The following is a 26,886-nucleotide window of genomic DNA, read 5'->3' as shown; positions in this document are numbered from 1 at the left end:
TTAAAAAGTTTAAAACAAAACCTGGTGTCCAGACTTTCTCTTGTCCCTCCCCACCTCGCACAAGGCCCTGCCCCCTTCCTCTTTGACCCCAATCAGAACAGGAGGGAGACCCCCCTCTGAGGCAAAGGAACATATTGACTTGGGGAGGTGTGCGTGCCCGGGGGGGCCTGGCAGGGGCCAGGTGGGGCCTCGGTCCCCAGCTGTGAGCTGCTGGGGCAGCTCAGGCCAAGGGCGCAGCATGGGGCCATTTCTCCTTGGCCTCCCGCAGCCACCCCCCGGGCCAGGGCCAGCCTCAAACTCAGGGCCACTGCTGCCCCCAGGCTATGGCCTTTACCCCAACACCACCTTGTGCTGGTGGCTGGGAGCCAGCCTGCACACGGGGCAGGTGCGTCTTCAGTTCTGTCCCACACCGGCTTCCCACGTGGAGCTCAATCCAGCCAAGGCCCTGCAGGGAGATTTTTAAGTAATCTCTACCCCCAGCGTGGGGCTCAAACTCACAACCCTGACATCAAGAGCTCTACTGACTGAGCCAGCCAGACGCCCCCAGGCTAGGAGTTGAGGGGCCCACAACCCAGGGATGGCAGTGTCCTGTCCCCGGGCCCCGCCCAGGTCCAAAACTCCTTTGCTGAGGCAAGGATTCCCAGAGCAGAGGCTTCCCTAGCCTTGCCCAGGAGCCCATCCCGGAACCCAACTGGGCCAAAACCTACTCCCACTCCCAGGTGCCCGGCCAGAACTCCTGCCTACTGAGTCCAGGGCCCCAGGTTTATCTTCATGGGACACAGTTCAAAAAAACCACAGAGGAAAGGGGAGCCTGGGTGGCTCGGTTGGTTAAGTGTCCGACTCAATCTCAGCTCAGATCATGATCTCATGGTTTGTGGGTTCAAGCCCCATGTTGGGCTCCACGCTGGGCACAAAGCTTACTTAAAACAAGGCACAGGGGCAAACAGGATCGCGACACCTGTCCTCAGCCAGGACACGGCTCACCCGAGACCAGCCTTGCCGAGCCCTAGGACCCGAGGCCGTGTAGACACAGCACTCTGAAGGGGAAGTTCTGGGGGCACCCCAGGGTCCCTCCCCCTGGTGGCTGTGCTGGAAGGGTCGTGGGCACGGAGCCAAGTGCCTCAGGTCTGCTGTCTCAACACTGCCCTGTAAACCACGGCAGCCGGTCCTGCTGTGTAATGTGGTTTCCCAACTGGCTCCAAATAAAAACGGCCTTTTGCACCGACACTCGGTTTGGAAGCAGCCTTCGTTATCGTGAGACAGACCGTGGGAGTCTTTGTCCCGCTGGTGGGTCTGGCTGAAGGCGCACAGGTGGGCGTGGCTAGATGTACACGGATGTCAGATGCACACACGTGCACGGGGATGCTGGTGCCCTAAAACCTGGTCTCCGGAGCGTCCCTGGGGACGGCCGGCAGTCCGCACAGGCAAGCCGGGGTGTAGACCCAGCACCCATGTTCTCCCCAGAGCTGCTGCAGCATGCAGAACCCACCTTGGGGCCAGGTGGCTGGGCCACCCACCGATGGGAGCATTCGCAGGTCAGGGTGGGGGCAAGCGCAAAGGCCTCCATCACGAGGTCAGCGACCAGAGGTGAGAGGCACCGCCCTCCACCCGGCAAGTCCCGCAGGATCCCTGAGCATGGAAGGGGAAGAGCACTGCCCCTCCCCACGGGGTCCCTGGGGCATGGGGTGGGTGGGGGAGGGGAGTCAGCGGGGAGGCCCCCTGTGGATGCCCCGCCCCCCAGCATCCTCCTGCAGCCTCAGGGCAGCCTCCTGAGACACCCTGTCCCGACAAGCGGACCTCAGGGACCCCTGGGTGCAGGCAGCTCCTCTCCAGGAGGCCTGCTCCAACCTCTCTGCACCAAGCTGGTTCCGAGCAGCTGGCCTTCCCTTCCCGCGGGGCACGGGCGCTTCTCAACACAGGGCTGTAGAAGGGGGCTGTGCTCAGCTCGAGGCCGTGGGGGCCTGGTTTGGGTTCCTGCCTGGGGCCGGGGCCCTCTTCTTGGCCTCCTGACCAGCCGCCCCCACCCACGCCAGGTTAGTACAAGACCAGGAGCCCCTCCACGCGTGGAGCTTGTGGTTTGATTTTGGGGAGAGCCGACGGTCTTGCATCTGAGGCGGTGTGCTCAGGGTGGGTCCCGTGTGGGCCGGCACGTGGGTGAGTGACCCCAAGCGGTCTGCAGTCACCAGTGAGGTAGGTCAGGGTTAGCCCGCTGGGGGAGGAGCGGGGCTCCAGGGCCCCCGCGTCCCAGCTTCCACCTGACGGGCAAATGTCTGCCAGCGGCCAATGCCTGGCGTCTCACCCGGAAAGAGAAGCCCACTGAGGCTTCTCGTTTAGGTCAACTTTTTTTAGGAAAGGGACATAGTCTAAAGCAAGTACCTGGACAACTGGCCTTACCAAGTTTAGCCACAGGCTACGGGAATCAGGGATCCCGGCCTGGCCCTGCAGGGCACAGGATACCCTGTGGGGGACTGAGTCCCTGAGGCTGGCATCTTGGCCCCCTCACTGGTCCCCAGGAACAAGCAGGACCTGCCTCTTGTGGGGGGCGGGGTGAAGGCAGAGTGGCCTGGTGGGCACATGAGACCCCCCCTCCCCGCCACGGGGACAGCAAGCCAGCCCGCAGTGCCCCAGCAGGCAGCGGGATGGGGACGAGAACCAGTACTCAGGGCCACCGCCAGACAAGCCCTCGGGGTGTGGGTCACAGGGATATCCCACCTAGGGTCCCCGTCAGTCCCTGGCTCCACAATGCGAACACTGGAATGTGGACCGTGCCGGAACCCGGGTCCTGGGCAAGCTGCGAAGAGACATCCCTTCTGAGACATCGAGGCCCCAGGACGTGGAGCACGCTGCACGGGCTGCCTCCGGTGCCAGAGGAGCCTGGCCTCCCGCTAGGCCGGGCTGGGTCAGGCTTTGGCCTCGGGGTGCTGGTTCTGTTCCCGAGAGGCCAACCCTGCCGTCCACACGCTGTCCTCCAGGGCCGGCGGGGGTGCTTCCGGCTTCGGGCCACTGAGGCCTCTGTCCTGCAGGCTTAGCACCTGCTCGGCCTTCTCCTCCTGGGGCGGGGGCAGGGCTGGGGGCGGGTGGCGGCCTTCCCGGAGGTGCCGCAGGATCACCAGCATGGCCACCGAGAGGTAGACAATGAACAGCACTAGGAAGAACATGAAGTAGACGAGGAACTAGAACAGAGAGGGGTAGGGGTGAGGTCAGCCCAGGCAGGTGAGGGGCAGGGGCGGGAAGGGGCCTGTGGATTCCTCCCCGGCTCTCCCTCCTCCCGCGGAGGCCACAGGAACACTGCAGGAGTGGGGCTGGGTGCCCGAGGGTCGGGGGACAGGCCAGGAGCAGGTCTCCACAGTGGGCAGGGCCCGCCCTCTGCCCTGCTCCAGGGCAAGCCCTGGGGGGCCCCCCCACCGCTTTCCCACAAGCCCTGGCAGTTTCCCTGCATCGCGTGGCCCTTGTGATCTACCCCAAGATGCTCCGCTCGATTTATGAGAACAAACATGAGCTTCATTCTGCGGGCCAAGTTCCCACGGCTGCCGAGGGCACAAGGACAAGCATGTGCGGGAACTTCCCACACGGCGGAGCCCAGACGCAAGCCCCAAGCCAGTCTCTGCCCCGGGGATCGGTGCAGCTGCGCGGGGCGCCCAGAACGTGGGAATGTCCCTCCTGAGTCTCCTGACCGCCGGGACGGGCAGTCCAGGCGGTTCCGGGCGTCTGCGGGCCAGACCAGGCGTGGGTCCTGCCCGAGACCTTGGCGCTCCGCTCCCCGCAGGCCCCTCTCCATGCCTTTCTGGGAAAAGCTCATCTTCACAAGCAAAACCGGGAAATGAACCATGACGGACGCTGCTTCCAGGCAGATGGAGCGGATGTGTTTTCCCCACTCCTCCCCCAGGTACGGCTAACGCTCTGGACGTTACACACAGAGCACACAGACGAAGGCAGTTCACCAGCTAGGAGCCCTGGAGGCTGAGGACAAGCACCAATGTGTCCCCTGGGCTTTTCTAATTTTGTGATGTAATTTTAGAAACGAAACCAGGGCCGCCTGGGTGGCTCAGTCGGTTGAGCGTCCGACTTCAGCTCAGGTCATGATCTCACAGCTCGTGAGTTCGAGCCCCGCGTCGGGCTCTGTGCTGACAGCTCGGAGCCTGGAGCCTGCTTCGGATTCTGTGCCTCCCTCTCTCTCTGCCCCAACCCACTCACATTCTCTCTGTCTCTCTCAGAAATAAACAAACATTAAAAAAAATTAAAAAAAAAAAAAAAAAAAGAAAGAAACCAGCAACCCAGAAATGCCAGCTAATGAAGAGGGAAAAAAAACAAAAAAAACAATAAAAGCTGTTCTTTCCAGCAAAAGGACTGGGACTAGAGAGGGACAACCCATCAGGACAGGAAACAGACAGAGGGAACAGCCCTACAATGGCTGAACCCCACCCTCATTACCCAGACTACAATGGGGCCCCCGTCAGATGGTGGTGAAGGCCCAGTGGGGAGCTGGAAAGTTCACCCCGGCAGAAACCACACAGAAAGCCTGGACTTTCACTCTCCCCAGGCGGTAACAACCCCCAAACCCCAGCCCTGTGGGTTGAGGACTTGTACCACTGCCCAGCAGCAGGGAGAACACCCCATCCCCAGTGGTGTCACCGGAGGCCATGTGGGAGCGGTCACAAGGCACCCCCCACCTTGTAACCACTGGAGGCTGGAAGCCAGGTGGGGAGAACTGGAACCCCCGTCCTTGCCAGGCACGCAGGAGGAGCGAGGAGCCCCCCCAGCTCCCTCTTGGTCAGGAGGTCTGAGCACAGAGCCTGAACTTCCACCCGCCTGGCTGTAACAAGGCACATGTCCCCAACTTCCTCTGCTAGAGCAGTGTCAGGAAAAAGCAGTTAAAGTGGAGGGTTTCAGTAAGATGCAGATCTCTTAACATAATCTCCGAAATGTCCAGGTTTTAATAAAAAAATCACTTAGAACCACAAAGACCTCTAACTGAATGAATACAATCTACAGATGCCGTCACAGGGACGACAGAGATGTTAAAATTATCTGAGAGAGACTTTACCACAGCATGATGAAGCTGTTTCACCGTGCATTAACACTCTTGGAATAGGTCAAAAACTCTAAGAAAAAAAAGAGACAAAGAACAGCTAGAATTGGAAACACAATAACCAAACCAAAAACTCAATGGTTTCAACAACAGAACAGAACAGACAGGACAGAGAAAACAATCAACGAACTGGAAGATGGGGCGATGGAAATCATCAGATCTAAACAGAGAGAAAACAAGACTAAAAAAAAAAAAAAGAAATCCTAAGCAGAGCTTCATTCCCTTATATGACAAAAGATGTGATGTTGTGTCATGCGAATCCCACAAAAAGAAAGAGGATAGGGCTGGAAAACTACTTGAGGAAATAGTGGCTCCAAATTTGGTGAGAAATAAACCTACAGATTCAAGATGCTCAGGGAACCACACACACAGGACAAACCCAAAGAAAATCAGACCAACACACACCATATTTAAACTTCTGAAAAAGCTAAAGGCAAAGGAAAAAGAAAAGCCTTGCAAGTAGCCAGAAAAAAGTGACACCTTAAGGGAAAAGCAGTGGCTTTTTCATCAGAAGCCAGTTAAGACCACAAGGATGTGACACATTTTTCTTTGATCAAAGTTAAAAGAAAAAACTATCAGCCTAGAAGCCTATATCCAGTATCATCTCCTTTGGGAATGAAAAGGAAATCAAGAGATTCTCAGAAAAAGGAAAAACTAACAGAAGAAGTTGTCACCAGCTGACCTACCCTAAAAGAAGGGCTTAAAGGAGAATTCTCTGAACAGAAGGGAAATCATTAAGAAGAAACCCTGGATCAGCAGGGAAAACAAAAGAACACAGTGAGCCAAATCATGGGTAAACAGAAGGCTTTCTTTCTCTTCTAGAAATTTCTAAATGTTTGATAGTTAAAGCAAAATTTGGAACCCTAACTTATATGGCTGTAATGATACGTAGAGAAAATACTTGAGACAACTATACTATTAACAGTGGAAGGTAGGGGCGATGGGTGGCTCAGTCGGTTGAGTGTCCGACTTCGGCTCAGGTCATGATCTCCCAGTTCGTGAGTTTGAGCCCCATGTCGGGTTCTGTGCTGACAGCTCGGAGCCTGGAGCTTGCTTTGGATTCTGTGTCTCCCTCTCTCTCTGCCCCTCCCTGGCTCATGCTCTCTCTCTCTCTCTGTCAAAAATATACATTCAAAAAAAATTTTTTTACATGAATAAATAAATAAAAACAGTGGAAGGTAGAATGACATGGTAGGAGATAAGATTTCTATACTTCGCTCAAATAGGTTATTTAACACAGTCACCATCAAAAAAGCTATAGCAAGAGATACACTCAAAAACACAACAAATAAAATGAAACTCTAAAGAATGTGCAATCCATAGGAAGGCACAGAAAATACAAAGGCGAAGAAAAGGAAAACAGAAAATGATATGGCAGATGTAAACTCTAACACGTCAATAATTTCACTAAACATAAATGGTCTACATTCACCACTTAAGACAGACGTTTGCAGAATAGATTATAAAACATGACTCAATCATATGTAGTGTACAAGGAACTCATTTCAAATATAACAATACAGTCAGGTAAAAAGTAAAAGGATGTAAAAATGTGTATCACACAAATGTTAATTAAAGGAAAACAGAGGGGCACCTGGTGGCTCAGTCAGTTAAGCGTAGGAGTTCAGCTCAGCTCATGATCTCATGGTTCGTGAGTTCGAGCCCCGCGTTGGGCTCTCTGCTGACAGCTGGGAGACCGGAACCTGCTTCGGATTCTGTGTCTCCATCTCTCTCTGCCCCTCCCTGCTCGCTTGTGCACTCTCTCTCTCTCTTGAAAATAAACATTTAAAAAAAAATTTTTTTAAGAAAACAGGAGTGCCTATGTTGATATTAGGTGAAGTAGACGTCAGAGAAAAGAAAATGACCGGAGGCAGAGAAGGACATTTCATAATGATCAAAAGCTCAATCCATCAAAACACACTGCAATCCCCACAATCCCCAAGGTGTGTGCAACAAACAAAAGACCTAGAAACACGTGAAGACAAACACGATGGAACTGAAAGCAGAAACGATCAAAGCCTCAATTAAGGATGGGGATGCCAACACTCCTCTCTCAACAACGGGATGAGACAAAATCCACAGGGAGACAGATTAAATCAATACCACCATCAATCAGATCTAACTGGAATTTATGAAACACTCCACCCAACAAAAGGAGAATTCACATTCTTCTCAAGGGTCCACATAACATATAATAAGATAAACCACATCCTGGGCCAGAAAACAAACCTCAACAAATTTAAAAGGACTGAAATCAGATAGACTGTATTCACTGATCACAAAATAGAATCAAAATGGAAAATCAACAACAAAGATAACAGGAAACTCTCGAAACACTTGGAAACCAAACAAGACCATCTGCAATAATTATAGGTCAAAGAGAGATAAAAAGATACACTGAGATGAACAAAAATGAAAATGCAGCTTCCCGATCTGTGGGACGCGGCCGAAGCGGCAGGAGAGGGGACTGCACGCACAGCACTAAATGCAAATGTTAGAGAAGAAGCCTCAAGGGGCACCCGGGTGGCCCAGAAGGTTGAGCGTCTGACTCTTAATTTAGGCTCAGGTCATGATCCCAGGGTCTTGGGACCGAGCCCCGTGTTGGGCATGCTTCGTGCGGAGCCCATTTAAGATCCCCTCTCTCCCTCTGCCCCTCGCCCCTGCTCGCGTGCTCTCTAAAATAAAAATAAAATAAAAAAGAAGCCTCGAGTCATTGATCTAAATTCCCATTTCAAGAACCTAGAAAAAGATGAATATGAATCTAAAGCAAGTAAAAAGAAGGAAACAATAAGGAGGAAGTCTGAGCCAGTCGCAGTAAGGCAAGAAAAGGAAAGAAAAAGCATGTGAAAAACAAACCACCTCCTGGAACTAACGAATGGCCACAGCAAGGCTATAAAACACCAACACCCGAGGATCGGGTGTATCCCTACGTGTTCTCAAAGAGCACACGGTGCTGCTGGACCGAAGCCATGTGTGCAGGCCCCCACCTCCAATGGGACTGTGTTTGGAGACAGGGCCTTCAAAGAGGCAATTAAGGTCAGAGGGGTCATAACAGTGGGCCCTGATCCAATGTGACCCCTGTTCCTGGAAGCAGAGAGGGACACCAGACGTGCACACACACGGAGAAAAGTTCACATGAGGACACAGAAGACGACGTCTACGTGCCAGCAAGCCCTCGGGAGCACCCAGCTCTGTGCACACCCTGACCTTAGACTCTGAGCTTCCAGGATTGTGAGTTGCCCAGCGTCTGGTGCTTCCATATGGCAGCCCCGGCAGACGAGTGTGGACACGAATATTAAAATACACTACCACTCACAATTGCTCAAAACACAATGAAATACTTAGGCATAAACCTAAGAAAGCACGTATAATACTCGTTTGCCAGAAACTGCAAGATGCGGGAGGAAATCAAGCACTCTCCACACAAATGCAGACACACACCACGTTCACAGACTGGAAACAGAGCGAAGATGCCAATTCTCCCAGAACGGACACGGGCTTACTGTGAGTCGCAGCAAAATTCCAGCAAGAATTTTTGTAGGTAGACAAGTTGACTCTAAAATTTACACAGAAAGGCTGGGGAGCCTGGGTGGCTCGGTCGGTTAAGCGTCAGACTCTCGGTTTCGGCTCGGATCATCTCACAGTTTGTGGCTTCAAGCCCCATGTCGGGGTCCGTGATGACAGTGTGGAGCCTGCTTGGGATTCTCTCTCCCTCTCTCTGCCCCTCCAATGTTTGCTCTCTCTCTCTCAAAATAAACTTTAAAGAAGTTTTAAAAAATAAATAAAACTTACAGAGAAAGGCAAGGAAACTAGAAGGTGGAAACAATCCTGAAAACATGCTTCAAAGCTGGGGCAATCAGTCTGCCCAATTTCAGAGCTCACCGTGGAGCTGGCGAGCAGGACGCGGTGGCGGACGGGCAGGTGTCCAGCTCCGTGGGTGGCCCGAGAGCCCAGAAACAGACCCGCACAAACACACGCAACGCGATTCTGACAACAGTGAGGCAGCAGTTGGACAGAGAAGAGACGGTCTCTTCGACAAGCGGGGCCGGGCAACGGGCCGTCCGGACAGAGGCGGCCTTTGACCTCACACAAAACTTACGTCCGCGTGGGTCAGACTTAAAGGTAAACCCATGAAACTTTAAGAAAGAGACTGGGGAAGACTCTCGAGAGCCCGGGTCACGCAAAAAGTTCTTCCACGTGACGCCAAGCCCAGACCCATAAAGGGAGAAACAGGTAAACCAGAGCTGATCAAATCTGGAAGTTTTGCTCTGCAAAAACCCCGTCAGGATGGACAGATGGGCCAGAGCCGCACAGAACGCGCGGACCTCCTACCGCCGACCCCACAAGGCATACGGGTGCGGGGCTGCACAGAACTCCGGACGCCCCCCAACTTACTAACAACCTCCCGTGGCCCGGCAACTCCACCAGTAACACGACTAACGCACACTTTGGATGCCGGCCGCTCCCAGCACAGTCCACCACACAGAGCACATCCACAGGGGGGCGCTCGGCAGACAGGGGCAAGCGCTTCACATGTTCTCCTAACCAGGTTTTCAAACCCCGCAGGCCAGGTTTCCAAACAAGAGGGTCTGTCCCCGCCCAGCGCCTCTTTCCAGTCAACTCTGGGGTCACCAAAGTAGTGCCAACTCAGCTCAGAGGCTGGGACTTCTCCGGGGAGCCCAAGCCCACTGAGGTCCAGGCTCCAGGCAGACGGGAGGCTGCATGCCCCCAGGCTCAGGGTATGTGTCCGGCCACGGGTGGGGCGGGGTGGTCCCCAGGAGCCTGGCTGCCTCCCTCCTGCGGACCTGCCCTCTGGCTAATTCCAGCTTGCCCGAGACCAGCCAGAGTCACACGTGGCAGTGTCCCCCAACCTCACGGGGGACAGAACTCTCAAGCCCTGCTCAGAAGCCCCGAGGACCCGCCCAGAGTTGGATGGAGGGAGGGACCAGACAGGGGCCCGCGCGCACCCAGGTCAACCCCAGGTCCACTCTCCCGTCTTGCGGACAAAAAACAGCTCAAGTGAGGGTCAGGGCCCAGGCCGGACAGGTTTTGACATCAAAGGCAGAGACCTCAAACGGGCGGTGAGCTGTGACCACACAGGGAGGGGCTCACAGCCATACCTCTGTCCTTCCTGGGACATCAGCTGGCGTGGGGGACGCCGGGGGCTGCTCAGGGGGGCCTGCATCTGGGCGGCCTCGGGGGCCCCAGCAGCCTAAGCAGGGCCGGCTGTGCGCTGCCCAGACCAGGGGGCCTGCCCGGCCCCAGCCTGGGCCCCCGGGACGGGGCAGCCCAACCACAGCTGACCTTTCCCTCCCTGCTCCTGCTCTGCCCCAGCCCACCCTGCCCACGCCGCCCCTGCAGCGGACCCGCGGACCCAGACCCTTTGTAGGGGGAGATGCCGCTGGCCGGACACCCCTCCAGAGGCTTCCGTCCCCGGGACGCGAGGCGGAAGGGACTCACCTGCGAGCGCACCGGGAGGCCCAGACACCGCTTGTCGGCAACGATGAGGATGACGATGGTCTTGAGGACGGTGGCGAAGAATGTGTTGACTCCGAACACCAGGGCACAGAGCTCTTTAGAAAGAGAGGACGCGATCTGAAAGCTGAATGGGAAAGCAGCCGAGCTCAGACGCAGCTGCGGCACGGGGCGCGCCCACCGCACAAAGGGAACCGGCACGACCGGCCCGGGACCCAGGCGGCGCTCCGGGCCCTGCACAAGCTGTGTGCGTGCAACCCCGAGGACAACACACACCCCAGGAAGACGTCCAGAACATCTCCTGGTAATTCTGGGACAGAGTAAACAGAGCCCCGAGAGCCTCGTGAGAACAGGCAGAAATCACGAGGGTGCTGGAATCACTGTTCTTTCACGACTCGAGAAATTAGGGACAGAACAGTAAAACAAACAAGAAAAAGCAAGAGGAATGAACGTGCACACGGCTCCCGGTCCTCTGCAGAAAAGTGAACATTTGAAGGTGCTTCCGCGAAAATCCCCGAGGTGCCTCTAAAAACAACTGGATAAAAAAACACTCCGAAGTTCTGAAGAATGAAGGAAAATACGCAAGAAGCCTTTCAAGAGGATGACAGAAGCGGAGGGGCCGCTGTGCTGGGTGGGGAACAAGGAAGGGCCCCTGCCCGCATGAGCAGCAGCGCGACTGACGCAGAGTGAGGAAACCCAAGCTGGGCCGGGTCCCTGGCCACCTGCCCCGCGTGTCTCCTGTGTTCCACAGCCCCGGTGGGAGCAATTGAGACGTGACAAGGGGCACACGGCGAGAAGCTCCCATCACATCCGGTTGCCTGAGGGACAGTACAGAACCCAGCAGGAGAGGCCAGATGCAAACTGTCCCTACGAAAGGCAAGGGGCCCGCAGGGCCACCGTGCGCTCGCCCGGGATCTACCGTCTTCCGGGGCACGTGCCCCGGCCTGGCCAGTCCCTCCTGGGACCCATCTGCGGCCATCAGAATCTGGAGGAATAAACGCAGATGAGGGGCTATCGACCTCAGGGCTCAAAGTCGCAGGGAAACCTCGCACGTGGCATCCCAGTCACCCGGGGACCAGCCGTACAGCATCACCGAGAGGACCGACTGCGTCTGCACCTGTGACACCGAAGCACACAGCTAAGTGTGCGGGGCAGGGCTGCAGCGGGACGAGCGTGGTCCCAGGTCAGCCCAGACACCCCGACGGCCGCAGCAGGCCTGGCGGTGGAGCCAGAAGGGCCGTTCTCCACGCCAGCCCACGTCGTATCCCACCCTTTCTGCGTTCCTACAATCAGCACAAACGTCCGAGGAGGACATGTATCGAGTGCACAGCAGTCACAGCAGATGACCCGGAGCCCTTTCCGGTGCTGACCGTGGCGCTCCTGGCCAACGAGATGCCCTGGGGACATTTGCAGGCTGAGAGAGGGCGAGGAGGGACAGGAGGCAGGGAGGACCAGCAGGCCACACAGGGGGTCGTCAGGGGAGGTGGTCCCGGCCACGGGGAGTAGGCTGGGCGTCTTCCGAGGAAACCGTCCCCGGGGCGTCTGGCAGAGCTCAGCCCTCCCCAACAGAAGAGGAGGGACCCCTGGGCAGGTGTGGACCGAGTGTGGAGAGCAAAGCTGGGGACTGGCACTTCCGTGAGGCGACACCAAGGAGCTGGGAGCCTGAGGATGCCACGTGAGCTCAAGATCGAGTGCGGACAGATGATCTGATCAGGGGTGACCAGGAGGGGTGAGGCCCGGAGGGGAACCAGGGCCGGGCAGGGGAGCTGGTAACAGACCCAAGCCGACCCGCTGGGCGCAGGAAGCTCAGGGAGGGAGGGAGGGAGGGAGGGAGGCTCCTACACGTGTGGGGCGTGGGCACATGTGGTGTGAACATGTGTGGCAACAGCATACAGCTTCGTGAAAGGGTCAGTTCAAAGGAATACACAGAGGATCTTAGGAGCAAGCAAGACGTGGGCTGGAGAAAGTTCTAGAAGGCACAAGTGGGCTGAGGGCAGCACCTGGTTACTCCTTGGCTGTGTGTCACCGTGCCCTGCCGCGGAAAGGGACAAGAAGGGCCTCGCGCCAGTCAGGGCCGCAGCAGCGCCTGGGGCCTCAAAAACAGGCCAGGGAGCTGGGAGGAAGGACATGACAAGGGCTGGTAACTGTGGACACCAAGTAGCCACCACGGGAGAAGCAGAGGGGATGCCACACGTGGTAGGCTCCGTGCCGAGCTCGGGGTCACAAAAGCGGGGACAAGCCGTGCCACGGACAAGAGACAGCTGGGCCCCTAGCGGGGGGGCACGCTAGGTTCACTGTTCCTCCCAGTAAGAGAGCACACCGCCCCGCTAGCTCCACGCTGCCTGCACGTGCCCCCTCTGCTCCCCACAGAACATTCTGGAAGGGAGGCCTCTTAACACATGCAGACAGCCTGTCTATTCCCAGCGAGCAGGAGGAAGGCGTGTGGCCCTCCGGCCACCCGCCACCGGCCAGGCTGTGGCTCTGGCTCTTAAGTGGCTACCCAGACCACGGCCTCACACGGCCCGCCCCGCTCCAGTCGACTCACGTGGCGATGGGCACCAGGAACTGGTAGGCGCCACGGAAGAGCACGAAGGCCACGTAGCACAGCCAGATGCTGCTCGTGCTGTACATGAAGAAGACCAACGCAGCCTGCACTGCCGTCACGCCCGCGATGACCAGCTTCGCCCACAGCGCCCAGCGGATCTTCACGAAGCCCGCGGAGAAGGAGGTGATGGCACCTGGGGAGACAGGGCGCGTCACGGCCGTCCTGGGGAGGCGGGCGGGGCGGGCGAGGCCGGCGGGGCCGTGGGCGTACCGAGCAGGGTGGACGCGGCGTCCGCCCCCCCGTTGTAGACGGAGGAGGCGTCCGTGGTGGGGTTGACCACGTTCCACAGGATGTGCACGTAGTAGACGATCAGGTAGTAGGCGGCCGAGTTGAAGACCCACCAGAGGGACCAGAGGCGCAGCTGCGGCAGCCGCAGGTGGTCCCCCAGCTCCCGGAGCATGCGCACCAGGGTCCAGTCCTGCCAGGCCCCCAGCGGCGCCCGGCCCGGCTTGGCGTCTGCGGGCTGGGAGGGGGCCGGGTTCATGCGGTCCAGCTCGGAGGGCGAGGCCCCGTGGCGCGCGGGGGCGGCGCGGTTGAAGAAGAGGCTGCGCTTGGGGCGCTTCAGGAAGAGGGCGAGGACCAGGCTGAAGGTGAGGAAGCCCAGGGAGATGTAGTTGACCGTGGAGAAGGGGACCCGGCCCACGGTGACCAGCAGCTGGCCCAGCACGGAGCTGGTGAAGACGCCCAGCAGCACGGCCGTGCGCGAGTAGCCGGCCATGCGCTGGTAGCGGGCCGGGCACACGAGCGAGAAGACGTAGGAGGAGTAGGCGATGCGGGCGGCCATGGTGAGGCTGTAGAAGAGCTCCATGAACTGCATGTGCAGCACGGAATCGCCCAGCAGCAGCAGCAGCCACACGGAGATGTAGCTCAGGCCCTGCAGCAGCAGCACCGGCTTGTAGCGCAGGTAGTCGGTGAGCAGGAAGACGGGCACCAACACCGCCAGGTAGGAGTAGGACAGCACCGGCGTGATCTCGTTGGTGACCTGTGGGACGGCAGGCTCGTGACACCGCGGCCCCTCGAGCGCCCCGGCCGCCCCCCGCCCCCGGGCCGTCGGCATTTTCCCCGCCTTACTACATCCGACAAAAACACACGGCCGTCGGGACTGCGCACGGCGGCCCGGCGCCGACCACGTCCGCCCCACGGCACGCCGGCCCCGCGGGCACGCCGCTCCTGGCACAGGACGCCGGGCCCGGGACGCCGGGGACCGCCTCACTAACGAGCAGTCATGACGCGGTCACGCGCTAACCCAGCTTTGTTTGTTCCTCGTGATACAGAAACACGATGTGGCTTCTCCTTGGTCACAGTTGTGACCAAGTTACACTCCGGTCTCAGAAGGAAAGGCCGCAGACGACGAGTGCGCACAACAGGTTTCACAGACCAGAAGGAAGGGAAGAAACCACAAGGAAAAGGAAACCGGGCCAGAGGCAACAGCAGGGCCCGGCCAGGCCCCCCTCACGCCTGTCTGCTGGGGGAGGGCACCAGCCACCACCCTCACTCGGTCCCGGGGCACAGGGACACTGGGTGGGAAGCCCCTGCACCCAATGCCACTGGACCCCACCACGGGGCTCTGGCCGTGGCTCGGATCCACCGGGGCAGGCACAGGTGGGCCCCCAGAGGCTGCAGCCTCCCTGGGGACGCACCGGACTCAGGGCACCAAACCCGACTCGGACCACAGAGCAATCCCGGAGACAGCCCAGGGGACCCTCGGCCCTGAAAACCAGCAGGCTCTGAGGCCCCGGAGTCGAACCTGGGTCAGCACGGGGGGCCGTGCCCACCACCTACCAGGCTCTGGGACGCCACGTGGACCCAGCACTTCAGAGGTTCAGTCGGGGAGTTCTGCGGCCCCGGCGCCTGCCCGCCCAGGGGATGCTACATGATGGGCCCGGCTGGCCACAGACGGTCCCGGGCCAAGTGTGGAGACCTGTTTCTGCCCTCGTGCACAGGACAAGCCTCAGGGCCCAAGGAAGGCTGTCGGGAGACCCAGCTCTGAGACACAGGGGCCCGTGACAGAACTTCCCTGGCTGGTGGCCTCTTAAACCCACATGGCCATGGGAAGCTGAGGATGACCCCCAGGCCGTGGCCCCCGAGACACCGTGCACAAAAGCCCCAGGACATTCTGGGACACTCGGTGCAGGTGGGCCCCAGGGGAAAGAAGAACCTGCACTTGGTCACCAAGAGCCACAGGGTCCCAGCTGCAGGGGGGTCTGGACCGTGTTTACAGTCTCCGAGAACATCAAACGGCCCTCACTTATGATGTCTCCTAATGACCCCCAGCCCCACCCCGCAGCCCCACTCTGCTTCCCCTCAGGCCTGGCAAACAGCTGACCCATGTCACACGGGGAAGTTCCTGGAGGAGAGGGCACCCACGAGGTCCCCAGGGCAGACGGCAACTGTCACGTGGCCCGGCCCTGGCACGAGGTCAGCCTCGTCCCGGCCCGAGCCTAGCATCACCTGGACGCATTCCCATCCCGCTCGTGTCTGGTCCAGGCTGACGGGGAAAGCGCGGAAACCGTGCCCAGACCTAGATCCAGGTGGCTTCCAGGCTGCTGCTTCTCGGATCGGGCAGGCTCGGCCAGGCCCCACAGCAGCCGTGGGAAGGCAGGGAAGATGGGGCACCAGGAGGGAGACCAGCGGGTTCTGAGGAGTGGGACGGAGGGGGCGGGGCAGAGCCACGGAGTGGGACGAAGGGGGCAGGGCAGAACCACGGCCTACCCAAACTCCGGGAGGAAACACCGGAGCTGATGCCAGGCAGAGCCTGTACGCACACGGAGAACCGCCTGAGGCGAGGGCAGGAATGACACAGGGACCTTCACTGAGGAGGGCACCAGGTGGTGTCAGCCCCGTGAGGATGGCGGTCAGTGGTCCCGGGTGGGGGCTTTCCGTGGGGGCTGCGGCAGCAGGACTCAGCCAGGCAGCCTAGATGCAAAGGAATGACAGGCCTGCGGGTGCAGAGCAGGACCCGTCCCCTCCCCAAGGCACTTCCTAAGTCTGCGGTGGAGGGGGGGCTGTGTCAGGTGACCTCACAGCATGAACCGTGGACAATCTGGCCAGACTAAAGCTTACAAAGCGGGGGAGACCAGCCCAGACTAGGAGAAACACGTGACCCCAAAGGGCAACCAGAAGGCAGACAGCCCCGGAGGAGGACACGGAGGCTGGCCTGCGAGCACAGAGACAGCCAGGTGACAGCCAGGCCCCGCGGACTGCACGGAGAGCAGAGAAACACAATCCAGCAGCACACCGGCTGTTCACTGCAATCAGATGGGCAGAAACTCAACAGCACCAATCAGATGCTGGCGAGGGAAACGGAAGCCACGTGTGCGTGGCCAGGCCCCGCACACCTGCCGGGGGCTGGGGTAGGGACAGCCTGGAGGCCACCTAAGCACCAGGTGAACGCTCTGCGGTTCCACCCCCAGGGTGCATGAATGTCACATCAGCCCGAGACTGTGGGGACCAGCGTCCCCAGCCGGCCCAGCAGCGAGAAGCCGCAGCGGCTGTGCGGACACAAGCCAGCCAGCTCACAGCTGCGCCACCCGTGGGCCCCGCCGAGCAGCCGTGAGCACGGCCCGCCCGCCTCTGCTGCCCGTCTGATGGCGTCCACGGGGCTGGTGGTCTGGCTGAATGTCTGGAACCCCCCACAGCGGACACTTGAACCACAGTCTGAACTGCGTGGCTCCCCTTGTCTCCAGCTTGTTTTCAGTAAATATAGTCCAAGTGCCACGTTGTTTTCTCTTCCCTACGATGTTCTTAAAAACACTTTTTCCTCTAGCTTCCATTGCTATAAGGATAAAATATGAAACACACACGACACACGGAATACGTGTTAACTGTTCACGCTGTCGGCAAGGCTCCTGGCCAACGGTGGGCTATCAGTAGCTAAGTTTTTGGGAAGTCAGGTTATACGCAGATTTTCAACTGCACGGGGGTTGGGCACCCCTAAGCCCCAAGTTCAAGGATCATCTGTATTCGATCAGTTCACGTGCAACTGGAGAGCAGGCAGATGAGCTTTATAACTTTGCTGCAGACATTTTTCTTGTTTTTCTTGTGATCTGAATGGAGTTTTACATACGCGCTTATTCTGATGAGGGCCGGCCGCCCCTCCAGACAGCAGTGCTCCTGAGAGCGACAGCCACCTGGCCCACCAGTGAGCGCGGGAGGAGGGCCAGAGGGCCTGTGTGGGGGTTGGGGGGGCACAGGGCCCCCCCCTCAGAAGTGATTGGCTCTGGGATCAGGTGCAGTCACATGCAGGGTTAGACCTCCTGTGAGCCGGTCAGGCAGGTATTTCCATCTTTCCTAAGGCGGCTACTTTGAGGGCCAGGCCTCATTTGGGCGGCAACGCCACTTGACTTAAACAAGTCTCAGGTGTGCAAGGGGACGGTGACAAGCTCTCAGGGAGCAAGGAAGGCAGCAGCTCAGCATGACCCACAGTTCAGACACAGTGACAGGGGACACAGGGGCTGGCGCACACGCTGGAGGGGACGGGTGGCCAGAGGCCGAAGGGCAGGGGTGAGTGAGCAGGGAGCCTGGGCCAGGAACAGGTCGGGCAGGAGAGCCAGGTGGTGAGCAGAGCTGGCACAGAAGCCCTGACCGAGAGATTCACTGACCAACAGCCCTTGGGTTCTTTAGTCTTGTGGAGAAGGAAAGGCTGGAGGTGTGTAATCTGTTGCTGCCCCAGGGTGTAAGCTTATTAGTCAAGTTTCAAGGAGACCCTCTGTCCTGGCTGCCTCATCAAAGGGAAATTCCTCAGTCCTCAAAGGCTGCAAGCGAGCCGTCTCAGCAGGTGAGCCCGCGGGGGTGGGGTCCTCCCCCTCCGGCTGGGGCAGCCAGCCATCCCTCTCAGCTGCCATCCCTCTCTCTCGAACTGGCCTGGTCAGTGACAGTCTGGCCCTTGGTGTGGAGGCGGCCCTCGGGGGGGCCGGGATCGGGACCCCTGACCCCCACAGCCACCTGCCCTCGCAGGCTCAGCCACCCCGGGCCCGGGGCGCCCCCACATGCCGCGCCCACGCACCTGCTCCTGCGTGAAGTTCTTATCGGTGCTCAGGAGGTAGGGGGTGATGAAGCTCTCCCCGGGCCGCATCTGTGCCATGAAGCCATAGAAACACAGGTAGAACACCAGGCACCTCCAGGATTTGAGCTCAGGGTCCCGTCCAAGCTCCGGGGGCTCCTGCTTCTCCGCCACCTGGCCGGAGGGCGCCATGCTTGCTGTCCAGGCTGCCCACAGCCCTGCAGGAGAGGAGGCTGTTCCTGAAACAGATGAGGCAAGAATCGGGGCAGCTCAACCGGCAGCCGGTGGACACCACCCTGCCTGCCCCCAGAAACAACACCGAAGAGCGTCCCCTTCTTTCACGGAGTTAGGACTCAACGTCCACACGGGGAGAAGAGCCCAGAGGCCCCAAACCTGAGAATCCCCTGGAGCCCGTAGCAACCCAGATGCCGGGCGCACCCACTGGGCTGTCAGCACCTCTGGGGGCTACCAGGACGACCTCATCCCATACCTCACCCACCACGGGATTGGCTCTTTAAACATCAACTAAAGCCAAATACAACTTAAAATCCAGTCTTCAAGCACACCAGACTCATTTCAAGTGCTCACAGCGGTGGCAGTGGCAATGGCTATGGACTATGGGGTGGGCACGAATCCCTCCCCGGGAGAGGTCTCGGGGACAGCCTGCTCTGGCGGCTGGTGTCACGGCACCCAGACACGTCCCTGTGCGGAGACCCAGCTGCCCCAAGATGGCAGGAAGAGACCTTGCCGGGCCGCCTGGCACACACCTGGCCACAGTCAGCAAGCTGCAGCCTGGGGGCGCCGTCCCGTCGCCGGTGGGGGGACTCCGTGCACAACACCGGAGGATGTGGCAGACGAGCCTGGGGGTGACACTGACTGTGGGCAAGGAGGGCAAAGGGAGAAGCAGGAGCCTCTGGAGGAGAGGGTGACAAGGTGACAGGAAGGGACCACATGGGACAGAGGCCTTCAGCCTAATGACCCTGGAGCCTTGAGAGGCGGCAGGAGGAGCGTGGGCTGCCAGGTGTCCCCCAAGGGCAGCCGCACCCGGGGGCACTTTGGGTTTGTTTGGCCCAGGTGTGAACAGCAGCTTCCCAAACCGGCTAAGCCTACTCCAGCAGAGAGCAGCGGGGGGTCAGACCCACTCCAGTTTCCCGTTTCGGTTTGCGGCTGTTTCCCTTTGTTACTATGTTTCTATAAGTCAAGTGACTCTGGCTCTCCACTTAAGGCACTGACATACCCTTCTTTTTAAATAAGCAGGAAGCCCGGCAGGCAGGCATCGTGGGAGGGTGGGGAGGACACGCGTGCTAAGGAGCCCCGTGGCTCAGGCCAGGTAGGGATGCCCTGGGTGCAGAGGGTGGCGGGGCTGACAGACGGCGGGAGAACTCTGCTCCTGCGAGGCCTGGCCTTTCAAGGAGAGTGCGTAGAGGGTGTGGATCCGGGCAGGGACTCCCTCCAGTTCCCAGCGGGCGCAACAAGTTCCCAAGATGTGAAACCAGCCTTGTGGGGGGTGGTCCAGGGACCCCGAGGAAAAGCCACCAGACTCCCAGCACATGCAGCCCAGAGACCATCCAAGCAGGAAGTGCTCCCACACTCCTCCCAGGATGAGCCGCAGAAGAGCCAGGTGACTGCAGAGACCCCACCCCCAGGAAGCACAGAGCCTCAGCAAAGTGAACTGTGGCCTCGTGAGCAGGCCTGTCCCCGCCTTCCACGCACCCACGCTTATTTCTGTGACACAGGGAAAACCAGGGGGACAGCAGTGAACCCCTCCGAAGCCAGGCTGGAGGGTCTGTGGGGGCTACGTGCGATGGCAGGGGCGAGGGGCAGCTGCAAGAATTTGAGAGTTTCAAAGGCGGGGAGGGTGGTGGTCCCAGGAGTTACAAGGTCCTGGGCCGGCCCCTCAACGTTCCCAAGGGGCCAAATGAAACGGTCAGCCAGGCGGCAGAGCTGCAACTCCCCCCACCCCCGGAAAACCGCCGCAGGGCACACAGGCCAAATGGCTTCAACAGACAGACTGGTATTCCCTCCTCCAAACCCACCAGGAGCTCGTACACATGGCGGGCCCAGGGCCACAGGGAGAACCACCCAACCTCGGGTGCACCCCCAGGGACCCCATCGCTGCCCCAGGACCCCCTCAAGTTCACTCCCCCACTCCCAGGTACACTCCCTGGACGCCAGGGCAACCCCACACTCACCTAGCCAGGCTCCCCAGCTCAGGGTGAACAGCCAAGAATCCACCTGAACCCAGGGTCCCCAGGGGCAGGTCCCCACCCTCCCAGGGGCTCAGAGGCCTTGAGGACTTGGCCATCCTGTTCAAACAGGTATCATCTCCAGAAGCAATGAGAACTTACCATTACCTGGTACCCCCTGAGTCCTGGGGCAATGGTGCAAGTTTCAGACACGAGCACCCAACACACTAATGCTTTTTGTTCTATATCCTGGACTCCAAAGGCTTCGGAAACCCAGGAGTGGTTCTTCCCTCTCTACAGTGAGAACTGCCAGGAGCTCCCCGTGCAGCTGTCTGAAGGTCTGGGTCACGGCCCAGGACTCTGCACCTTACACGTCCCGCGGGCAGGCCCGAGCAGGTGAAAGAACACAGCGCCCCAGGACACTCTGCCTCCGGTCCCTGGCTGGACGTGCAGGGCTACATCTCAACGTCAGGACTCCCAGGGAGTGTGGCCACCCCACCCCAACCATCGCTCAGGTGGGCCCCTGGGAGCCCTCCAGGGTCACAACACAAAGGTGGGCCAACCTCAATGCCCAGAAGGATGGGTACGAAAGGAGCCAGCCCAGGTGATGGCCGGGGAGCCCCTACCACCGATGGAGCTCACGGAGAACGGGGGGAGTGTCTACAGAGACAGTGCATCAGAGAGCCCCTTCCCTGCCTGCCCATTCTCCAGTTCCATCCCTGAGATCCAGGGACACTGCCCTGTGCGGGGCTCAACCTGCTGGGTGGCCAAGGGCCCCAGCCCTTCTCCCAAGTTCCATAACAGCTGGGGTGAAGGAGAGGCCTCCCGCAGCCGGAAGAAGCCCTGGCCTCTGGGGCCACCTCTGTTCTCTGACCACATGATGCTAAGTTCCCCCCCACCCCACGCCCCCACAGCTCACTCCAAGTCCTCAGCTCAGTGTCCTGCACACAAGTCTCACCTCTGGGGACCACGCTCTGTGTTCGCTCTACACTTGCGGCCCACGAGCTGGCCTGAGTCACCCCTGCACGGGAAGTCCACCCGAAGCGTCCGTGAACATTTGCTCAAGACCGGTTCCCAGCAGGGGTCTCCGCAGAAGTGCAGCAGGGCCTCCCACCCACCTCGGGCACACCGGAAAGGGGAACTCGGCTCCTCAGCCCGGGCACCAGGGGCAGTGGAGACGCCCGCCTGCGACGGAGAGTACGTTTACTGTCCCGCTGCTGGCCCAGCCTCACCCTGCCCCGTGCCAGGAGGCAGAAACAGCAGTGAAGGCGCTGAGGAGCATGGAAGGCTCCAGACTCTCAAGAGCGTTCCTTCAAAACTGGGCACCTGCATTTCTGCTCCAGATATTGCTCCCGACTGTTGTTTAAGAGCCCCGCGCCTCCTCCAGCTCGGGGCGGGGGTGGGGGGGCCCGGTCCTGGACCTCCCCGTCCCTAGCGGCTCCCGGACCCCTGACGTGAGAGGTCCCACCACAGGGGCACCCGGGGCTGAACTCAAGGAGGCAAGCGAGCCTACAAGCCGGGGCACGTGTGGCAAAGCTGACCCTCTGGTCATCCCTCACAGCTGAAGTGCCACCACCTGACCTCCCAGAACAAAGGACAGTAGGCCGCGGCACGACCCACCATGTGAAGCGGTCGCCGGCGATGCTTATCTGCACGGAGACACCCTGGGGTCATCAGGCTTGGGTCCACTTTGGAATGCGCCTCTCCCACACTTTGAACAACTTCTCAACAGGCTGGGCATGTACAGGCCGGACAATTCAGAATCCAGGGAACTCTGAATTGAGCCAGGCAGGACAGGCTCAAGGGGAGGAGCTTGGTCCCCTCCCTGGAGCACGGCCTGCCACACAGAAACAGGAGCCAAACCTCCCGAGTCTAATTTGAAATCCATTTTTAACACTGGCCACTGGGGAAAAGGTGTTGACCACTACAGGACCAGTGCGTGTTGACAAGCCCTGTCACGCGGCCTCTCCAGGAGGAAAGGCAGCCCGTGCCCGGGACTGAGCATCAGAGAAAAAGGCCAACTCAGAAGCCAGGGGTCTCAGCCAGCGAGGCTGGGGCCCTGCCCACGTTCAGGTGGACTTCGTCTGCTTCGGGTGAGTTCACTCAACTCACCTGGGCTGGGTGTAGACACCAGCCCTGACGAGCGGCCAGCTGCCACGGCCAGGACTCAAAGTCCTCTCTTGAAAACACGCAGGCCCTTCCCAGGCTCAGGCTCCAGGAAGGTGAGGAGGGGTGCCACCACCCGGGCACAGGTACAGCACAGCCCAGAAGGCAGATGAGGCACTGAGCTCAGGGCAAGTGGGCAGCAGGACGGGCCTGGACCGCAAGTGCCCTGACCCCAGCCCAATGCCATGCAACTTCAGGCCCCTTCAGGGCAACTGAAGGAAACACCGACCAACCAGGAGAGTCGTGGGAGGGGACCGAGGACCCCAGCAAGTGCCCCCAAGAGAAGGTTCTAACAGCCCCCACAGGGACACCCCCCCCCCCGACCACCCGTCTTGGGGGGGAGATTCTGTACCTCCAGGACCCAGTCTAGAGACACAAAACCAAAAAAAAGCAAAATCCACCTGCTTGTTTTGTGCTTTAAACTGGCTACTGTTACCCCAGGTTAACGAGGGAGGTTCATTACATTCTTAGTGAAAAAGAAAGACCCCCACAAATTGCTTGACACAGTTCCCTGTTCCAAAGAGTAAAATTACAGCTTCTGGCCATCACTACTGTAGACACCGAACCCACATGTTGAAAACTGGCTGATCATCACTGCCCAGCACAAGTGACTAAAATATCCACAGTTGCTGACATCCACTAAAGCCCCCTCGGTAAGAAAGGAATGAGTAGCACCAACTCGAAAGGATTCAAAGACAGAGCAATGCAGTACGGTGGGAGACAGCAGGGGGAGACACCATCTGGGGTCCTTCAGGCCTGGGCACTGGGCTCCCACACCTGCAGAGTAAGGCAGTTCCCCCAGGCCAGAAAGTCCCGGTTCTGCTCATTCAGTCTGGACTGCAGGAGGGCCCTCCGGTCTCCCTTATGGAGAGGGTCTCAGCAGGGGACCCTGTTCCAAAACCTGTACCCTACCGCACTCTGCGCAGCATGGGAACCAGCTTCCTCTAGATGCTCTGGACTTCTGAGCCGTCTCAGATCCTAACCTGTGCTCAGACCGGCGGGGCTGGGGCTGGGCGCCCTGAACATGCCGCGTGTGTCTGGGCCACAACCCTGGACTCTCCAGAACAAGCGTTTCACTCGCGGAAAGTAAACAGGACCCTGGAGGATAGCCTCCTCCTGCAGAGATGTACCGGCAGGTCCACTCAGGAAAGGACCGCAAGCACAAGGCTCGGGTTCCCAGACAATCCCCAGCACTCTCTGCTGCAACCGCTCCTCCAAAAAGGATGGCCATCAGCACCTCTGAGCTCTGGGGCAGGAGACGAACAATGGGCCCGGTAGGGACTGGGAAGCGCGCCAAGCGCCCTCCCGGTCGCGTGGGTGGACCGGGGATCCCCCGCTGCCCCGCCGGCGGAGCACGTGCGCACGGGTGGTGCTGCCGGGGCACCGTGCCCGGCCGCCAGCGCCGAGTCCACGCGGTTCTGTCCATCCTGGGTAAGAGTCCCAGAGTGACGGGGAAGGGTCGGGGCGGCACTCAGACCCCAACTGGCCGGACAGGTGCTGAAGTGACCGGAGGTGAGCGAGCCGCACCACAGAGGATCGGAGCGCGCGCGCACCGTGAGCACCGGCGGGAAATGCGGCGGGCGGGCGATGCCCGAGTCCCTTCCTTCACGGGACCCACGGCCACCGCGGGGAGGAACGGGTCACCGTGCGCCCAGGTCGCGCCCTGCACGCGCCGGGCGTGCCCACGCCCGTGCACTCACCCCGCAGCCCCCGGCCCGTGCACTCACCCCGCAGCCCCCGGCCCTCATTCACCCCGCGGTCCCCGGTGCGCGCCTCCCCAGGTACCCGGGCGGGCGGGCGGGCGGCGTCCGCTCCTAAAGGCGCGCTGCAGCGCTGGGCGGGGGCGAGGACCCACCCGAAGTGGGCGCACGCGCCGCCCCGGCGCACACAATGACCCGCGGCCGCGGGCGCTGCCGGGAAAGGCGGCGGGACCACGCCCCCGGCCACGCCACGCCCGCGCTCCGACCCGCGCAGCCGCGGCAGCGCTTGCTACGGTGCCCCGCGCTCGTTCCCAGGCTCGCGGTCCGCCCGCCCCGCCACTGCCCCCGGTCACGAGGCCGCCTCTTGGCGCGGGCCTGGGAGCCTCCGTGAGGGGCCTGGCCCATCCACGGGGCGTCCGCACCCCGCCCCCCGCCCCGGCCCCAGCCTCCACTCGACCGCCCCTCGAGGGTCCGCCGGCATGCGGCCCCCTCTGCACCGTCGCCCCACCCCTGCCCCGCCACAGCCCGCGCTGGGTCGTCCTCCTGCCCGCCCCCCCCCCCCCACTCCGCCCGCAGCCTCCACTGGACTGTCCCTCGCGCGCCCACCTGCCCCCCGATGTAGCCCCCACCGGACTGCCCAACACCTCCCCCACCCCGCAGTCCTCACCAGACAGCACCCGGGCCGTAGCCCCCACTGGACCGCTCTTCCCCCCCCCCCCCCCCGCCCCCCGCAAGGCCCCCACTGAACAGTCCCCCCAACCAGCTCCGCAGCCACTTCTGGATCATCCCCCTTGTGCCGCCCACAGCCTCACTAGACTGTCACCCCGCCCCGCCGCCAAGCAGATCCCATTAGACTAGCAGATCCTCCCCTCGCCGCAGCCCCTTCTGAGCCGTCCTGGCCCCCCACCCACCCTGAGCCTCTACTGGATTGCCTCCCCCCAGCCCCCGCCTTCTCATTGCACCCCAGCTGGAGCCCCTACTGGGCCTTCCCCCCTCCCTCTGAACTGTTCCCCTGCCGCCTGTGAAACCCCCATGAAGCCCCCACTGAACCACTCCAACCAGAACCTCCATTGGACCACCCCTCACGGGCCCCCACTGGGCCGCCGCTCCCAGAGTCCACTGGGACCTGCACACACCTACCGCGGCCCTGGCTGCAGCCAGCCCAAGTCCTGGAGGGAGGCCCTCCAGCCCCCCTACCAACTGTGACTGCCTCTTGGAAGAGTGCCGGCCCCTTGACCCCTGCTGGGGCCTGCCCCCCCCCCCCCCTTACCCAGCTAGAAGTTCATGTGCTTTTCTTTTTGGCTCATTTTAAACGTTCCTTTTCTGGCTAAGCCGCAAGCTCAAGCCAGGGACATCGGTCACTGTGCCAGGCAGGACAGAACTATTGGTTTTTTGATTATCTTCCCCCTACCCCCGCGCAGCACCAGCCAGTAGGATTCACCATGACCCACATTTGGTTTGGAGGCTGGCTGCAGCACCAACAAGACACAGACACCTGCTCTCGGGGTCACAGCAAGCAGCCTCTACCCGAATGCACCCAGTGCCCGAGCCCCACTGGTACTTCCCTGGGATTCCCCAGTCGGCGGTCAAGACTGACCAAGAACCAGCCAGGCTGCAGGGTGGTGAGAGGGAGGGGGGGGCAGGAAACCCAGAGAGGATGGGAGGGGCGATCTGGCCTCCTGGCCCCCAGTTACCCATCTCAGGCTCCCAGGAAGAAGAGCTACGGGGAGAAGTGGTTGCAGGTCCCACAGCCCACAGGAAACATGCAGAAAGGAGGTTTAGCAATATGTCACCACAGGTTAACCCTAAAAATAAAACAGCTCGTTCTATCAGCACAAATGAGTTGGTCTAGGAATGGCACAGAACTGCCCTTTAGGACAATGCAGGCGGTGGTAAAACCATAGGCAAGTCCAACAAAAGACAGGGTTGTTGTGGGGAAGAAGGAGGAAGCTGAGGGCGTTGTTTTGAACGAAGGTCCCTTGGGGAAAAGCAAGGGCTCAGGGCGATGAGGGTTTCTTATTGGCCAAGTTGCAGGGGCCTGTAACCGGGGATTCTCTCCTGTGGAGGACTCTCCTGTTGGGCCTGACGGACAATTCCTGTACTTGAGGTTGACCCCCAGGGCTCCTTCCGGCCGCCAGCCTCCACTTAAGTGAGGTTTACCTTTCACTTTCATGGGGAAGTGGAGGGTGGGAGACTGACTGCCAGTCCTTCTCCCAGGGAGCGAAAGCCCAACCCCCCTGCCCAGAACGCAGGATGGGCTGTTGTGGTCACTTTTCCCTGGCCCCACCAGGGCAGGACCCAGGTTTCATGCACCCAGAGAGACACAAAGCAGATGGGGGGAGGCACAAAGACAAAGGAATGACCAGGAGGTCTGTCTGGATAGAGCAGGAGGGCATCATGCCCAGGGACCTGGCAGCCACCCTGTGGGATCCACTTCCAGGGAGAGAACAGCAGATCCCAGATGTTGGGGCAATCACTCCTCTCACTCTGAGTAGGTGGCATGGTGGCCACTCGTCCAAAGGGGAAAAGAGCAAGCCCGCCTGGACCAGCCCATCGCCAGGCAATCCTCAGATGCACGGACAGGAAGGAATGCCTTCTGCTGCTGGCTACTGAGCTGGGGGTGTTTGTTACAAAGCATTGTAACAAAGTGACAACTGCTGGCC

The 26,886-nt window shown here is 60.0% G+C and overlaps 1 protein-coding gene across 11 annotated transcripts; it reads right to left on the bottom strand.

The window, feature by feature from the left end:
- Positions 1–9: 9 nt before the first annotated feature.
- Positions 10–25,804, bottom strand: SLC19A1 (solute carrier family 19 member 1). 11 transcript variants are annotated; one of them, XM_060640632.3, is made up of 7 exons: positions 24,251–24,500; positions 18,175–18,410; positions 13,380–14,151; positions 13,110–13,302; positions 10,550–10,691; positions 3,827–3,960; positions 3,034–3,173 (listed from the first exon to the last, which is right to left on the bottom strand). In XM_060640632.3, exons 2-7 carry the CDS (start codon positions 18,361–18,363, stop codon positions 3,146–3,148), a joined length of 1,458 nt encoding a protein of 485 aa, XP_060496615.3. In that variant the 5' UTR covers positions 18,364–18,410; positions 24,251–24,500; the 3' UTR covers positions 3,034–3,145. The 11 variants fall into 11 exon arrangements, with proteins under 11 accessions (XP_078308782.2, XP_060496608.3, XP_060496610.3 ...); XM_078452656.2 differs by lacking the exons at positions 3,827–3,960; positions 24,251–24,500 and adding an exon at positions 25,494–25,804 and having other exon boundaries at positions 10–3,173; positions 10,550–10,662; XM_060640625.3 differs by lacking the exon at positions 3,827–3,960 and having other exon boundaries at positions 10–3,173; positions 10,550–10,662; positions 24,251–24,499.
- Positions 25,805–26,886: the final 1,082 nt, after the last annotated feature.

The sequence above is a fragment of the Panthera onca genome, chromosome C2 (genome assembly GCF_046562875.1).
Source record: "Panthera onca isolate mPanOnc1 chromosome C2, mPanOnc1 haplotype 2, whole genome shotgun sequence".
Classification (NCBI taxonomy): Eukaryota; Metazoa; Chordata; class Mammalia; order Carnivora; family Felidae; genus Panthera; species Panthera onca.
This window is presented reverse-complemented; position numbering and strand designations above follow the sequence as displayed.

Coding starts and splice junctions, on each gene's coding strand:
- SLC19A1 (XM_078452656.2), bottom strand. CDS start 18,363: ATGGCGCCCTCCGGCCAGGTGGCGGAGAAGCAGGAGCCCCCGGAGCTT. Junction 13,303..13,379: donor CGCCGCGTCCACCCTGCTCG/GTACGCCCACGG, acceptor CTGTCTCCCCAG/GTGCCATCACCTCCTTCTCC. Junction 10,663..13,109: donor TTCCTGGTGCCCATCGCCAC/GTGAGTCGACTG, acceptor CTCTTTCTAAAG/AGCTCTGTGCCCTGGTGTTC.